General features: G+C 48.8%; 1 protein-coding gene across 1 annotated transcript in view; it reads left to right on the top strand.

Annotated features, from left to right (window-relative positions):
- Nucleotides 1-17,344, top strand: part of NSD2 (nuclear receptor binding SET domain protein 2) — a 60,228-nt gene that overhangs the window by 29,209 nt on the left and 13,675 nt on the right. Inside the window, 8 exon segments of the mRNA XM_021677717.1 lie at nucleotides 451-572; nucleotides 11,111-11,242; nucleotides 11,736-11,859; nucleotides 12,852-13,052; nucleotides 13,650-13,829; nucleotides 14,412-14,568; nucleotides 14,705-14,910; nucleotides 16,202-16,305. Coding sequence (XP_021533392.1) covers nucleotides 451-572; nucleotides 11,111-11,242; nucleotides 11,736-11,859; nucleotides 12,852-13,052; nucleotides 13,650-13,829; nucleotides 14,412-14,568; nucleotides 14,705-14,910; nucleotides 16,202-16,305 — 1,226 coding nt within the window.

Here is a 17,344-nt window from a genome sequence, read left to right as displayed (position 1 = left end):
ACATTTGTGGGCAGTTTGAACATTGAGTGGATATTTGATGATATGAAGGGATTGTTACTTTTAAAAATGGTATAGCGGTCTTGTGGTTATATTTAAAACTTTATGTTTCAGAGACACGTACTGAACTTTTTACAGGTAAAATGATGTTTGTAATTTGCTCCAGAAGAATGTGGCAGGGGATGTGAAGTTAGGTGTGGATGGAGCTGTGTTGGCCCAGGTTGATGGATTGGGGGGCAGGCCAGGCAGGGGGACATTAAAGTTCACTGGACAATTTGCCTTTGTTTCTGTTCAGATTTTTTCACAGTAAAAAGTTAAGCCTTTACTATGACAAAGGAGCCCAGACAATTTATCTTTAGAACTTCATTTATTACAGGGCTAATTTTGAAGCAGTTAAGAGATTGAAGGTTTAAGATTTCAAACTTTACTTTATAAACCAAAATTGTTTTACAGCAACGAAACATCTGTCAGATGCATGCAAACCACTGAAGAAGCGAAATCGGGCGTCCACAGCAGCGTCTTCCACTCCTTTTAGCAAAAGTTCGTCTCCTTCTGCATCCTTAACTGAGAATGAGGTAAAATACTAATGATAGTGATGACCGTGGTGTTCGTATGAAGGCCATTTAGTTTCCCAAGTTGAAGTGTGAGCAAAAGTCAGACTTAACAAGCATAACACTGGTGTCCTCTCCACAAATGTAGGTGAGTTTCAGATTCTTTAAACTATGTATAAGTCATGGAATGGAAAAAAAAAATCAACTATTTTAGTCTATTTGAGCACCACAGATATACACACATGCACACAGTGTATGTATAAATGTACGTGCATCTACTTTAGTCTGGATGTAGTTTAATTGTTCTTGAAATCTGTCTTAAAATGTTGTGTTCCCTATAGCCCTCACATTGTAATTAATTTTCCATATCCCAGCAAGTCTGCTCTGGTCCTCACATGACACTGTCACTCGAGCTGACTCTAGTCACTGTGCACTCACCCCAGGTGGGATGGAGGGTGGGTTACCTGCTGTGTCGGATTCCAGCGGTCTTCAGACCTAGGCTCATGGAGGAATGTCCTCATGCATTCCATGGTTGTAGTCCTTTAAATCCTGGCGTATTCGTAGATACTTGAGTGTGGAGGTGAGTCAGAACCACCATGGTAATACGACTCCTCTATTTTCTGGATTTGCAGAATATACAATAGCAGAATAATAGCTACTTGAGGCTATTACCCTCATTGTATCATGACATCTGGACTTCATCACCAAATTTAAAGTCTTTGCTGTTCTAAAAACAAAACAAAACAAAAAACAGCCTCAGAATGCAAGTCTGACACTTTTTTTTGTCCAGAGGGAGTTTCGGATTCCCGATTTTAGTGACTACCCAAGGAGTTTATATTCAAGTTTTAATTCCTTACTGTTTTGTTCCCTGTGATCCTCTTTTTCTCATTGTAGACATGAGTTCTGTTTTTAGAGTATTTATGAGATGCTAACCTTGGGCTTTTTTTGAACAAGGCAGTAAGGCAGGGAGTGGATAGACCCCTCGCCCTGTTGGGCAAGAAGGTGGCACTTCTGACCTGGTCTCTGCCACGGTCACTGGTGGGGCCTGGCCGTTCTCCTACTGTCTCTCAGCCTTGGCTGCTTCCTCGCCTTAGATGAGGCGCGGGCCTTCCTGCATCAGGTGTCTTCTAGGGACCTAAGCCATCTGAGGGGGCGCAAACACAGAGAGCTGCTCTGAGCGGGGTCTTTGGGGATTCACACCAGTAGTGGGGGGAAGCTGCTCATGTGTGTGGGAACCGGGGCTTTCTATAGTTTGCTATGTGTGTAGGTGACTGAACATTTCTCATATCTGGGCACATTCAAGAAAATGCAGTATGAATTCTTCACTGAAATTCCAGGGACTTACTGAAACATGGAAAAGAAAAATTCTATACAAAATTTTTTCCTTTTTTCTTGTCTGAATTATGATTAGTATCCTGAAAAATGACGATTCTAATTCTAAAGAAGAATACTAAAAATAAAAAGTTTTCAGGTCCATAGACCCTTCCGCTTAAAGTCAGCTTTTTTATTTAAGAAGATTTTTAAATAAGTTTTTCTTTCATTGCACTTTGATTCACTGTCCAATTGAATTTTTACTTCGTTGTCAGATGCAGTTGCAAGAAAAACTCTGAGGCTGAAAACAAATCTTTTCTGTCATTCCTGGTCAGAAGCTGTGCCAGCCAAAGGCTTGGATTCAGGGCAGCACAGCCCAGGGTGGACACAGCCGGGGTGGGGTTAGAGCAGGTGGGTCAGGCTTGGTGGTCTGACGTTCACTGGGACCAGGGTGAGTGTGATCTTTGTTTTGAACTTGGGAAGACTTCGATGAAGCATTTTATAATCATTAGATTTCATTGATTTTTTAATTCTTTAGAACTTCAGAAGTAGATAGTTTATTAAATATGTTTATATTATATATTAAATATATTAAAATCATACACTGTCCTGCATTTTGAAGGTGATACATAGATCCCATAGTATGCATTCTGTTGCTTATATAAAAACATTTAAATTACTAGGCCTTTCCGTCAGGCCACTTTTGTGTGGCTTATATGAATCTTTCATTAGCGTTCATTTTTATAGAATTATATTGTTCATTAAAACCACTTCAGGTGAACAAAAAGCCTTGTCTGTTATGTGTTAACACTACTGAACTACAGTACGCGTTTACAACGCTGAACGCCTTTTAGCACGGGAGGCAAAATGTAGTGTTATAAAACAACGTCCTATAAACCACTGGTCCCGTTCTGGTGGGAGTTAGGCAGCCATGGGAGTTGCTGTTTGGGGTTCATACTGGCCCCTTATTCAGGTCACATGCCCACTGCATGTTTGTGTGTCCTGCTTTTATCACCCTTGATTGAAATGGTTTTCACAGAGTTGGTATTTCAAGACATTTGAGGTCACTTGTGGTTTAAATTCTTCTCAAAAAAGGTATATGTGAGAAATAAAATTGATACTGGAATAATTATTACATAGTACTACAGCACCCTAATGAAGAGAATAGATTAAAATTACACACTTGCATGACGAAGGCCTGTGAAGGAATTAATGTGATTTAAGTGTTTTGTAACTTCATTTCTTATTCCCTTAGTAGAGCAAATTCTTATTTTTTTCGCCTTCACTGGTAACAGCTTTTATGGGAGCCCACATCAGCCAAGTTGGATTTGAACTCAGCTGCCCTGTACTGCACTTAAAATGATGTAATATTCCAGGATGTCTGCTGCAGGTGGTGTATCATCGTACACACTAAGGGACATTCCTGTCACAATCCTTTTATGGAAGATGTGTGATAATCTGTTTTTACTGGTATTACTAACACACACAATGAAGAAAACAGATAACAAATTTTAAGACCAAGGTAAGATACCTAATCAAGGCCATTTACCTGATCACATTCATCTCATAATAGAAACACACTCATATTGCAATGATCCATGTAGATTTCCCGTTGAGGGGACGCCCTTCACCTGGGGCTGCCCTGGGCCTGTGACAAGGACTCTGCGCCGAAGGGGCTGGTCTTGCTAGAGGCCACACTTGTCTGCTAGTTCACGACTTGCTGAGTTTTTATTGAAAAATGCTGGCATCTGCACCTTCAGAAACAGAAAACAAGCAGCACACACTAAAAGGAGTCCTCGTCAGCTAATCCCCATTGCCAATGGAATGTACTCAGTACTGTACATATTAAACTAATTTCCAACGTAAAAGGCAGGAGGAGTTTTGATTCTGTCTTTTTTTTACTAAGCAGTTTTACTACGACACTGTATACAGCAAATTTGTAGGAAAAATACCATTTACAGTATCATTATGAGCCATTTCACTCTACTTTTGATTCAGTGACCGGTATCTCGGGGATACCATGATCAGGTTATTTACAACAACCGCTTCATCAGTTGCTTTTGTAGGACATCCACCATCACACTAAACGTCTAAGTCTTGGGTGACCACCTGGCGTCCTGCCCCTGGGTGTCCGCATGTTTGCATGGTGAGGCACAGGGCTCGCTTGCCCCCTTCAGCTCGTGGAGGCAGAAGGAGTGCTGTTCACGTTACCATGTTAACAGCACCCGGTTCATTCCCAGCACACTCTGCAGATGTGTTCTACCTTTAATGAAAGTTTCTGACTAATACTTGTGTTCTAAACCGTTAAGTAATGTAACGCATGTTAAACACTTAGGGTGCCTGGCGCCTTGCAAGGACTCAGTGGTTCGCTGTTGTGACAATAATGGTTATAACAATAAAAATAATAAAATCACCATCATTCCATTTTTATCCAAAAGTATAAATTTTGCTTTGGCATGAAAAGCGATCCTCTTGACTGCATTATGCACGTGGGGGTAAAATAAACCTAGAAGTGGCAGACACTGGGTTGGTTTGAATAGCACTTGAGGGTACTAGCCTGTGGCTGGGGGCTAGTCCGGGTGGCTCTGCCCAGAGCTGGTGGGATACGTGGCCTCCAAGGTGGCCTGAGTCATGCTGTTCCTAAAGGACATGAAAAAGCTCAGGAGTAAATGCAGGGTTCACAGAAAACTAATTATTAAATTTAAAAATGTGAAAAAAGGTCATGTAAAAGTGGTCCAGTTCAAGAAACGATCACCCCAAGTCAAGACTAGCCTGAAAGGCTTTTGACAAGAATTCATTTGAAATTATAGCATGATGAATTTTGAATGGGCAGCCAGTCAGCTACCAACATGTGTTAGGTGCATTAGAAGTTAGCCAGAGAGTAGTAGGCACCTTCCTCTTTAGGCAGAACTGTCAAAATGGCTGAATAGCATATCCACTAGGCAGCATAAAATTAGCATCAGCTGAGTACATAGGAGGGCATGGGGTGGGGACAAGGATAGGGGAATATGCAGTGTTTCTCAGGATAGGGGAGTATGCAGTGTTGCTGGGGATATTGGGAAGGTGGCCAGGTGCAGGCAGTGAGAAGGACAGTCCCACAGGTGGCAGAATTGCCCTGCTCCAAATGCCAGCAGCGGTCTTGCTGGGGGATGCCAGTGGATGAGCAGAGCTCCCGAGAGGGCCCACCCATGGCTTCCTGAAGGTGAGTGGAAAGGGCTCCTGTTTTGAAAGAGCTTAGCGGCAAGTAAGTTTGTCTGCCAAGAGCACAAAAATTCATTATGCTACTAATTTAACATGAATTCCCTCATTTCCTAGAGAGATCAGAATAACACTGATACATTCTAGTCTTGTCATCTCAACTGCCTGTTGGTGAGATGACTTTTGCTCATACTGACATAGAACCGTTGTAACGGTCCCATTTACTTGCTTCGAACCATCTGCCATACACCGCATTTGTGCCTGGTGAGAGGAGGTAGGTACGAGAAGGAACTCTCTAGTATAAAATGTGAGGCATTCGCAAGAGGTAAAAACTTGTCTGAATATACAGCAATTTAGATTGTAGCTGTTTTAAAACTGAAAATTCCCCACTGTGATAGGGCGGTACGTTAAGTAAGTGCACCTGTTGGCAGTCGGGGTTCTGTATTGTTTACCCACCTGCTATGCACTTCTGTCTCCCCTGTGGGGCCTTTCTTTAGAGTTAATACAGAAGTTAAATGTCTCTGGTGGTGATGAATTTAGGTGTACTAGCATCTCAGTGCTCTCTTTGTACAGTTCCATCTGTATAAAGATACCTGTTGTATCTCTGTCTCCCAACTGAAAATAACCTGTGTTTTTTTAGGAGGATGCTCCTAAAAACTACCAAGAAATCTAGGCCAAATCTCATGGCATGGAAGCACAGCTTCATGAACATAAGGCCAAGGGTGGCTCTGCACCGTGCGTGGAGGAGTCTTGTCTGTCTCACCTCCTCCAAGAAGGGTTATCCTGCTTCATAGGTGTTCTCTGGGAGGTTCCCCCAGCTTAGATGTGTCTGAGTCCAAGTCTTTCTCTGGAAGTTCAGGCAGAAGCACAGAAAGGTTTAAGATGAAGCGTTCAGGGTTTGGGGAGCGGGATAAAGGTGGAGGGCATGGTACCAGCTGCTTGCACCAGAGGAAAGGATGCAGAAGACTATGTGGAACCTGAACCGTTAGTGACGAGGTCGGCGTTCCCTGGGGTCTCTTTGGCCCTGACCTGCTTGCCCGAGACTTGAGACCAGAGGTGTGCGAGGGCCAGCATTGAGGGCAGAGCAGAGCCAGTGTTTGCCCAGGGCTGGTGACTCGAAAACCACCGAGGGTCTGTCTTAGCAGTGTCCCCCAAAAAAGAATAAAACTAAGATTGTAGATCAGCATCGTTTAGTTCCCAAAACAGAAAGTGCACCCATGTATGGGTACAAAATTGAAATGATAAAGAAATGCCTTTGAAGAGGGTTCTTGGCCAAAGCCTGACGTGAGCGGATGTGGGGCCCTGCTGTGGCAGACAGCTGTGATTCCGTGCATTATTTCCGTAATAAAAACACAAGCGTGTTTCAGTCAACTCCCCCATTCATTTGGTCCGGCCCAGCAGAAAGGGGAGGCTCGGCGAGGGGTTCCTTGGTGACTTAGCAGCCCTGTGTGTGGTCAGGCTGGTGAGGAGGCTGGGCTCCTGTGTGAGAGGGCAGACACCTGTACTTTGGCAAGTGGACTGGGTTCCTTTCTCGCTTGATCTCTGACCTAATGCTTCTTAGTCATGTCTAGCCCTTAGATGACTAACTCGTTCTGGTCCAGGTAAACTTTTGTGTGTGACCTGGCGAGGGCTCTTTCTACTTGGTGCCAGGCCGTCGCACGGCAGGCTTATTAAAGTCATTACTGTCCTCCCAGTTTTAAAAATCTCTCAACAGAGAAAGTGATTGCTGAGGCCTGCTCTTTATCTTTCAGAATATGAATCTGAATGAGAGTCTTTTTCTAAGAGAATTGAATCTGGTTAGAAAAGTTTTCACAAAATGCTCCCCAATCTGTTACTGTCTTCTTACCGACTCTTAAAAGTTCTTTTTCCCTTTTTCTCTTCTCTTCTTTTTTTAAGAAATATACTGACTTCTATATGTTTTAGGATTTTTGGTCGGTGACCTCGATTTTGATCCCTTTAAATACTATTTTTGCTGTTTTACCTAGAATATTAGAAATTACCACTAATTTACTTGCCATTGATGGAAAATCAACCATCCTTAGCAGGTAGGAGATGGTTTGTACCATATTCATCATTCTCCTTGTACTGCCTGGGGGAGGGGCATGCTCCCTTCCAGGCATTTTCACCAGCGAGGGCGGGGTGTCCCTCAGTGTCAGGCCCTGTCGTCGTGTTAGAGACCTTTGTGACTAGCAGGTTACGTATTAGATCCACTTTATAACTTTTTCTGGCCTACATGTAGCTGTTGAGTTTTGGCATATAATTCTTTGGTATAGATTTTAAAGCGTGCTAACCATTCAGGCATGTTGTACCTTTAAGGAATGACTGAAGTAGGGGTGGGGTGGCCCAGCCCGGCGGTGGGGGTGGGGGGTTTGCTCAGCTGCAGGCAGGGGCTTCATTCCTGTTTTCAAGTTGCCACAGGGAGGGCACAATGTGTTGCTTGCAGCAGGCCAGCCCACGCCCCTCCCCAGCCCACTCTCTACGGGACGGCCACTACTGAGGGATATAGTTGGGACAAAGTGGGATTGATAGGCCATTTTAGAGACTCGTTTTACCCCTGATCAGGGCCAGCCTTGAATCTGGACCAGTAGCTGCATGGCCTGATGCTGCCGCCATGGCCAGCACTTGGCTCTCACTGGCACCTTCTGGGGCTGTCGGACGACACAGAAGCACCCAGGTTAGAAGTTGAAGCACAAAGACCGTGCGTGAGCTGGAGATCTGTGTGTTCAATGACTCAGACCTAACCCTAGAATTTAGGGGCAGCTAGGATGGTTCTAGTCGATGTCATCTAGAAGGGTCGCTTTAATAAAAGTTATTCTGAACTATAGTATTTTAGGTGATGAATGACTGATTTAAAAATTATTTTAATTCCACTTTTAATATTTCACTGTGATGTTAACTTGGAGGACCTGTCTGAGACTAGTCTTTTGATTTTAAGCTCATTAAATCTGCTGAGCACAGGATATTTATCATGTGTAAATCCAAAATACTGTGTGAAAGTACTTATAGTTATTTCTTCCTTTACAAAAGCGTAACTTAAACATGAAAATAATGTTGGTTTATAGAAATATTTATTGTTCAAGGTCTGTAATTGTATTTCAAAAATGATGTGGTATTCAACTTGTGAAGGGATTTGTTTTGTCAAAAAATTTTACAATCACTGTGTATACCACCGTCCGAGGCATAGGGGCCCTTTCCCATCACAGCAGAGAGGACTGGGATCTGCATAAGTCACCCTAAATGGCTACATTGTTTCTAGAAGTTGGTTCAAATGTGTTCACTAGGTTACCTTATGTTCATTAATACCATCTTGAAAAATTCCTGTGATACGTGTTAAGGAGACAGCCTTCCCTGCCCATAAAGTAATGTATTTCTAAGGCAAATAGGCAATTGGATACTATCACATACTGAGTGGGGAGTAGAGGAAGTATTTTCAGACTCAAGAAAACTTTGAAAAGTCAGGAACTAAGCTGCTTGGAGATCTGTGCTGCCAGCGTGGCTTTGGTGGAGTCGGGAAGCGCCGGGAAAGTTCTTGACAGAGTCTGTGTCCGTTCAGTTCCTCCATTGTTCTTTTTCCAAATGCATCCTACTGGATATGGAATAGACCGTAGATGTCGTAGACTGAGATTTGGGACTGTGTTGGGACCATTCAGGTGAATGTGTCGCTTTCACAAACAGCATCTCCGAGTAAGTACCGTCACCTGGTGCACGTGGAGCCTGCAGCTGGAGTAAGGCGTGCTGGCGTGGTGCCCTGCGTACTGTGTTCTTCTTGCGGGTGGTTTGCTGAGCACAGAGCCGTTGGACCCCTCCGACTGTGTGCTAGTTGTCTGTCCGGTCGCTGGGAAGGGGTTGGGTGGGATGAAAGTCGCCATCTCCTGCAATCTGTGTCATGGACTGTAATATTGTAAGGTCTGTATTCTGTATGTGTATCTTAGACCCCAATCAGGAAACAAGCCTCATGTGTGTCTTTAACATTTATATTTCCATTCAAAATATGTATTCAGTGTTTATTTCCTCAAAACAGACTTTGTTAATTTAGGAATATCTCCAAGTGGAAACGTGCTAACTTTTTCTGTAAATCTTAAATAAAAGGTGCTGTTCCTTTCTTTGACCCAGGACTGGTCTGTGTTTTCTGTCTTTCTCTCCATGCAGTTTTTCTTTTTTTTTTTTTTCTTTTTTTCTTTTAAAGCTTTCAATTTGTTCCAGCCACAATGAGGGAAGAACATGGGTTGGTGGGTAGGGCACCGGGGCTCTCTCCCCTGGGCCCATGCTGACGGCTCTTTCTTTGGGCCTCGGTTCCTCCGTCAGACGGTTCAGCCTTGGGCTGCTCTTTGAGTGGGGCTGGGCCAGGAGGTGTGGCTACTCTTCCTGATGCCCCCGGGGGCCCCCCAGCGCCCAGTGGCGTCTTGCCTCAGAGAGCTCAGCACCCCGTCCCCCTCCCGTCTGTGACTCCGGATCCGATGGACATGTTAAAAACTGGGGTTTGAATGCAGAGTCTTTTTTGAGTTGCCTTCTTTCTGAATGTTAAATGTTAAAGAAGTAGGGGGTGAGCTGATAGGGAGGGGCTCCCTCTGGCCAGCTTGGGGGGGGAACCTTGCTGTGCGAGGACCCCTGTAATGTAGTATACATTCACGCCGCTATTTCCATCTTCCTGGAAAAGGTGAGGAAATGAAGCTTAAGAGGCTGCTTTCTCCGAAAACTGTGTTGTTAAGGGATGTGTCAGGTGTAGAGTAGTGAGGCAGGAACGGTGGGCCCACACACCTGTCAGCCCTGCTGCAGAGGCCGGTCAGAGCCAGCACGTCCCTCACACGTCTGCCCACTCACACCAGTTCTAAGTCCGTGTTTACTGGGTATTTTCCTTCTACTGCTCCCTGTCACGTCAGTGAGCTCACTCTGGAAAATGTTCATTGATAAGACTACAGAATTGGGTGGATTGGCTGATGGGGTTTGTTCTGTTCTGTTTTGTTTCAGTGTGGCCCGACTTTAATTTCTAGCTTTGTGTTCACTAGCAAACAGCAGGCCGATGACATGATTACTTGTTGTGATTATCAAGGTGTATAGGAAATGTAGTTTATACTTTTGTTGTGTTGAAAAATTCAGTTTTCAACATTCATTTACCTAACAGCAAATGAACACTAAATGTGTTTTTAGTTTGTTTTTTTTAATTTGAATTTGGTATATGAGAAAATTTTCTTACTAAAGATTTATGGATTTCTATGTAGAGATTTATTATTGCTGCTCAAACACGGGCAGTGTCGTGTGCCATGAGGAGGGAGAGGGTTAGCTCGGGCTGGGTGATTTCTGATGATGAAGAGGGTGGATGAAATACAACTGGGGGGATGGTCCTTTGGTTTGCTCAAAGGTTCCACATTTTTCTCCCAGGCCTTTCTCTCAGACTCACCTGTTAGCAGAGTCGGCAGGTTTTACCTTGCCTTTTCCCACTTTGAACCTTCCGGGGAGAATAGGCCACAGGAGGAGAACAGGACGGCCAGTTAGTTACGGGTGTGATACTTCTGGAGCACTGGTGTTGGGTCAGCACTCTGGGACACAGACACACTTCCAGAGCAGCCCACAGGCTCCAGAAGCAAGACCACGGTACAAAGGCTTATCCTTTGACGCTGCACTTTGATCCTTTAAAAAATTCATTAGGTGTTAATCTGTTTCTCTTACTTTAAAATAGTTGGAACTTAAAGAGATTGGGTAAGGAAGGTCAAGAGTCTCAGTTCCAGAGCGCATCTTAGGTCACCTACCGGAGCAAATTGGGTTTTCGTCAGAGTTCCTCTGTCGGGAACACAGAGAGATGTGAAGTTTTGTGCCTTTTCTACAGAAATGTAACTAAGTGTGGAGGAGGGTACAGTCCATTTCTGAATTTCTACACAGTTCAGTGGCCAGGTTGTGCTGTCACAAGCAACAGCTGACACCGTATGTTTGCAGCAAGTAGCTGGCAGTTGGGGACGGGTGCTGAGAAGGCCTGTGTGTGAGGTGACGCGGGTGGGCCGTGTGACGTCACCACTCTCCGCGACTAGTGAACTGTCGTCCGCCTCCTTCACCTCCAGGTGTCAGACGGCCCGGGAGACGAGCCCTTGGAATCCCCGGACGAGAGCGCAGATGAAACTCAGACCGAAGTGTCCGTCTCATCGAAGAAGTCTGAGCGAGGAGTAACCGCCAAAAAGGAGTACGTGTGTCAGGTGAGGGGAAGGCGGTCGTTTGATTTGTCCCTGGGCCCGGTCCCAGGCCACATCTTCACTCTTTCCTCGAACCCCACCCAGCATCCCACTAATTTTTGTTTTGAAGGCGTGGGGTTGCCAGCAGAATCCTGGATAAAGTGCCCCGGGGAGGGTCCTGCCGCCACACACACGGTCTGTCTTTTCTGTTACTGAGTCACAGCCGTCCTGTGTGAGGGACACACGTTTGTACGTGCGTGCTTTCTGAAGTGTCGGAAGCCGGGGGCCTCACCGCCAGCTCCGTGGCCCGTTGGGGCAGGTCACTTACCCACTCTGTGACCGGGCCTCCTCTGGGAGGTGGAGGCCGCGGGGAACCCCCTGGATGAGTTTGATTTATGATGATGGAAATGTGTGTGAGTCTTCTCGATTTTCACATCTGATTCTAAACCTCCCGAGTGTAACCTATAGGTTTGGGTGCCGGTTGTGGCTTTATCGCTGTCCCCTTTCTGCCCTACAGCTGTGTGAGAAGACAGGCAGCCTCGTGCTCTGTGAAGGCCCCTGCTGCGGAGCTTTCCACCTTGCTTGCCTCGGGCTCTCCCAGCGGCCAGAAGGGAGGTTCACTTGCAGCGAATGCGCTTCAGGCAAGTTCTCCTGTAGCTTTTCAGCCATGCGTCCTGCCGCAGGCAGGCCTGTGAGCGTCCCTGCCGGCCGTGGAGCCTTCCTCTGAGGCTCCTGCACGGAGTGCGTTGGTGCGCTTCCACACGTGCGTCCTGACGCGGTGTTCGTGTCGGAGACCCCTGCGGAGGACAGCTGCTTCCCTGCCGGGCTCTGTGGCCCCCCGACCCCCGCAGGCCGGCCCGATCCCTGCTCCGTGAGGTGGCTGGCGTGGGGTGCCACGGTGCCACGGTGCCGTAGGGCCCGCGCTACCGGTGCTGGTGACCTAGTCAGTCACGGAACACGGGCTGCTTTAGAGACACGGCAGGAACCCGAGCTTCAGTTTCAGCAGAAAGAACAGCTCCCACGCTCTTGCCTGAGCGGCCGTCGGGACTCGGCAGCACAGTCTGGGGGCTGCTGGGGAGACAGGCCATTCCGAGGCAGCCCCTCCTGTCCACGGCCAGACCTGAGGGTCTCCTGGCTCTCGTGGGGGCATGTCCTAGCTTGGGAAGACACCCGGAGTCTTCCAGAGAGTTCCTCTGACGCCAAGCCAAGGCCATCCGATGCAACAGTACCCTGCTTCTGGAGGCATATGCCTGCCTCTGATTATAAGTGATTCCTCACCGTGCTTGGTTAACTGCTCTCAAAAGGGACAGTAAAAGCCTTTCTTCAGAGGAGTGCCTCCTTTTACGCTTCTGGCTAGTTCGAGTGGGTGTTCCTACCTAGGCTGCCTCCTCCTCGGACTCTCTTGTCCTCTGGGGAAGGGGAAGCTGGAGCCTAGTTCATAGCGAGGTAACCCCTGATGGCTGGGCTTTTTTGAAGCATGCTCGGACTAGTCAGCAAGGTCAGAAACAGAGCCAGAGGCGGCAGCAGCTTGGGCTGCCTCTGGCAGAGCTGCTGGAGCTTAGTGGCCCAGGAACGACAATTTAATTCTTGTTCTTTGCACCTTTTTCTGCCCCTTTCTTTAACCGTTTGTTAGGGATTCACTCATGTTTTGTGTGTAAGGAGAGCAAGACAGATGTGAAGCGCTGTGTCGTGTCGCAGTGTGGGAAGTTTTACCACGAAGCTTGCGTGAGGAAGTACCCTCTGACCGTGTTTGAGAGCCGAGGCTTCCGCTGCCCCCTCCACAGCTGCGTGAGCTGCCACGCTTCCAACCCGTCCAACCCGAGGCCATCGAAAGGTACAGGTACACCCCGGAGCTTCGCCGTGGCTTCAGTGTGCTCACGGGGACGCACGGAAGGGGCGGGCCAGTGGCCGGCCCACCTGTCCTTCTGTCACTGACTCGACATGCGCCAGGTTAGGGCTTTTCTTGGGAGAGGATCTGCCTCATGCTGCATTTTCCCTTCTTCCTGCCCTAAGTGTCTTAAAGATTCTTAATTTTAGGAGGAGGAAACCTTTGAACCATTTTGATTCTATTTGTTCTGGCTTTAGTGCTCTTTCATATATAAGAAAATTATTTTTTAAGATTTTATTTGTTTATTTGAGAGAGACAGAAAGAGCATGAGCCAGGGTTGGGGGGAGAGACAGAGGGAGAAGCAGGCTTCCCGCTGACCAGGGAGCCCGATGCGGGGCTCGATCCCAGGACCCTGGGACCATGACCTGAGCCGAAGGCCGACGCTTAACTGACCGAGCCACCCAGGCGCCCCTATCCTAGTTATTTTTTTCCATCAAATACTTCAAGTTTATTTCAGCATTAATTTTCTTAATGTGTGGGGGCTTGGTCATTTCAAGTTGCCCTGTTCACTGTTGGGTCTTCAGTGCATGTCTCTGCCTTCAGGTAAAATGATGCGGTGTGTCCGCTGCCCGGTCGCCTATCATGGAGGGGATGCTTGTCTGGCAGCCGGCTGCTCGGTGATCGCTTCCAACAGCATAATCTGCACGGGCCATTTCACTGCTCGCAAGGGGAAGAGGCACCACGCTCACGTCAACGTGAGCTGGTGTTTTGTGTGCTCCAAAGGTGAGGGCCGTGCCGCTGGGGGCTGCTCGACACTATTACTCTGTTGGAGTCGTGTGAGTGGGCGGGGAGCGCTGCTTCTCATGGCTTCTCGGCACTCAGCTCCGGCAGGTAACCCCAGGGGCCGCGTGCGGAGGCGGGGCTTCCGCGCTCCTCCAGCTTTGGGTACTGACGTTCGTGATGTCCCCTGTCACGTGCAGTCATACACCGTGATGTTTCTGAATTAACTGTGACTGGTGCACAGACTGAGGGGAAGTTATTCATGGTGGTAGTAAAATGTGCTTTTAAAAAAAAAGATTTCAGGGAGAGAGCGTGCGCTTGCATGGGCTGGGGTGGGCCGGGGGGGGGGGAGAGAGAGAATCTCAGCAGGGAGCCCAATGTGGGGCTTGACCCGAGGACCCCGGGACCATGACCTGAGCCGAAATCCAGAGTCGGAGGCTTAACCGACTGAGCCCCCCAGGCGCCCCTGAAATGTGCTTTTGAGTCTGTCGCCAGGCGGCTGTTGTTAAGCTGATGTCTTAGCTCGAGGTGTGGGAGCTGCCAGACCGCAGGAGGCGGCCTGAGCCAGCTCGCCCTCCCTTGCAGGGGGAAGCCTCCTGTGCTGCGAGTCCTGCCCGGCCGCCTTCCACCCTGACTGCCTGAACATCGACATGCCCGACGGCAGCTGGTTCTGCAACGACTGCCGGGCCGGCAAGAAGCTGCATTTCCAGGACATCATCTGGGTGAAGCTCGGGAACTACAGGTGCGAGAAGTAGAGCCCTGCGCTTGCCCGCCTCCTCGTTCACATGTGTTCTTTTCCCTTTGCAGGACTGAAAGCACTGAATGATTGTCACTCTGTCTGAAGAGTCTGTGAATCCTCTTTTTAATATTTATAATAGATGGTGGCCGGCAGAAGTTTGCCATCCCAAAAATGTCCCCCCAAATATTCAGAAACTGAAGCACGAGATTGGAGAATTCCCTGTGTTTTTCTTTGGGTCTAAAGATTATTACTGGACGCATCAGGCGCGAGTGTTCCCGTACATGGAGGGGGACCGGGGCAGCCGCTACCAGGGGGTCAGAGGGATCGGAAGAGTCTTCAAAAACGGTACGGAGATTTCCAGATGCAGTGAAACTACACTCTGGGGTACTTTTTGCTAATCCTGATTTCTGCTGTTGGAAAGTTTGGTTTCTGTAGAAAACACTGGGCTAAGTGTTCTAGCTGTACTTTAAATTAGAAAAAAGTAGGTTTGCAGACTGATTTGTTGAGGTACAGGATAAAATATGCTGTTCAGTAACTTTTATTATAACATCGGTTTGTGATTAATTTCACTAAAATGCATTGGCGCTACTGTTAAGTTAGTTTCAGTAATGATTTACAGAAATTTCTTATAGCTTGCCTTTGCATAAGATGGAGGTATGGAGGAAACTTGGCTGCCGTCTAGACCAGGTGCCCCCAAAGTGTCAGGTGTGGGCAGGTGGACAGGTGCCCGCCCTCTGGTTCCACAGCCAAGGTGGGGGACAGAGAGGGACAAGAGCAGGGTGTCGTTCAGCTGACGGGTTGGGAATGCGACCACTTGACTGGAGTGAGTGGGACAGAAGGGAGACTCGGGGTGCATGCTCGGCGAGTCCAGGGAAAGCAGGCCTTTCCCGGCCGATCGCACGTAGGAGGCTCGGTGAGCCGCCTGTCTCCTCTCTTGCGGATCCTCTCACACCGTGGGCACGCAGAGACCTTCTGACAAAGGGGGAGGCATCGCAAGACTATCGGTAGTCACCATTGAACAAGGAAGATGTTGGAATTGGGAGGCAGCTCAACATGGCCAGTGTTAGAGGCATCCGGTGATGGTGAAGTCAGGGTCTCACCATCCTGACTTACTGCTGGGGTCCTGCAGGTCAGGGTGGCCCCAGCGCACACGGTGTCCTCCAGGCAAACCTCAGTGGTCAGTCTCCTCCGCTCTCCCTGAGCCTGGCGCTCACTCCTCAGAGCGTGTGTGCTTGAGAGGAGCAGAATTCCGTTTTCATCTTCTGTCTTAGGACAGTCAGTTCCCAGGATTGATGCCTGTACGGTGCATCGGATCCCAGTGGAGGGTGGGGAGCTGTAGCAGCATCCGCCCGGAGAAGCCGGCCCTGGGGCCTTCCTTGAGGCACAATATTGTACCGCCCAGGGCTCCTGAGCCGGACGTGCTGTGAGCACCCTTCGCTCGACGGCGTCTGCGGTTTGGCGGTAGCTGCCCCACATGGCCTGCCGTAGCCCGCAGTTCCGGGCACGCTGAAGGCGGTGTCTGGCAGGGAGCTGGAGGCCTGCGGCCAGCCGTTGAGATGCAGAGCTGGAAGGGTAGAGGGATGAGTTCACTAAAACAAAACCTCTTCCTCACACTCCTATCTCATTGACTTTTTAGCACTGCAGGAAGCTGAAGCTCGTTTTCGTGAAATCAAACTTCAAAGGGAAGCCAGAGAATCGCAGGAGAATGAGCGCAAGCCCCCGCCATACAAGCACATCAAGGTGACGTGCAGATGGCTCGGGTGTCACTAAGGGGACTGTGGGTGGTCCTCGGGCGTCAGACTCTCAGACTTCTGGCTGCAGTGGCTAAGGGGGTCACCACGAGCAGGCGTCTGTAGCCCCGGCCCGGACAGCTGCCGGAGAAGTCGCAGGCAGAAGCAGATGCTGTCAGTGCCGAGCGTGTGTCCTTCCACGGGACGGTGACGGGGCGCAGGGCTGGGGGCGTGGGGTCTCTGCATGTGAGGTTTCAGTTTTGCCTTTGTGTGAGGCTCAAGCTGAGAGCCAGCGAGAGGCTGGAGTAACAGTCCTGGCCAGGCTGCCTGGAGCAGGAGGGGCTGAAGGCAGGCCGACCTCCTGGAGCACGCCGTCACCAGGTGCCAGGGACATGCTCGGATGAGAGGTGGTCAGCCCGGGCCACTGCTCAGCTGAGATGTGGTTCGGTCAGCTGGAGCCCTGGAGACAACATGACCTTCCCATCTCAGAGGGTGTGGACAGCAAGGACGGACGGTGGGGGCGCTCCTGAATGTGGCCCCCGTGTTGACTGGCGGGGAGCCTGGGCTCTGGAAGAGATGAGGAGTGCTCCTCACAGCCACAGCACTTGGGGGGCCAGGGCCACTGTGTCCTGTTGCCTGGGGCGCGGGAGCCTCTCGGCGCGTGTGTGTCAGCTGGCTGCTCAGGGGCTGCAGACCCTGTGTGTAGGAAGGAAGCATTGTCTGCAGTGATCTGTGCTTAGTGTTTTCTCTGGCGTATTCGCAGAAATGGAGCTCCTGGGTCGGAGAGCTTGGGACTTTTAGATACTTTTTTTTTTTAAGATTTATTTCTTTATTTGAGAGAGAGCGAGAGCGTGAGCGGAGGGAAGGGGAGAGGGAGGAGAATCTCCCGCAGAGCCCGACGTGGGGCTTGGTCCCACGGTCCCCGAGACTGTGACCTGAGCCAAAATCAAGAGTCGGACGCTCAAGTGACCCAGCCGCCCAGGCGCCCCATGGGACTTTTAGGTTCTGAAGGCATGTTTTCAGCTTGCTCTTCGGTGTTGTGCTGTCTG

The sequence above is a fragment of the Neomonachus schauinslandi genome, chromosome 2 (assembly GCF_002201575.2).
Source record: "Neomonachus schauinslandi chromosome 2, ASM220157v2, whole genome shotgun sequence".
NCBI lineage: Eukaryota > Metazoa > Chordata > Mammalia > Carnivora > Phocidae > Neomonachus > Neomonachus schauinslandi.
This window is presented reverse-complemented; position numbering and strand designations above follow the sequence as displayed.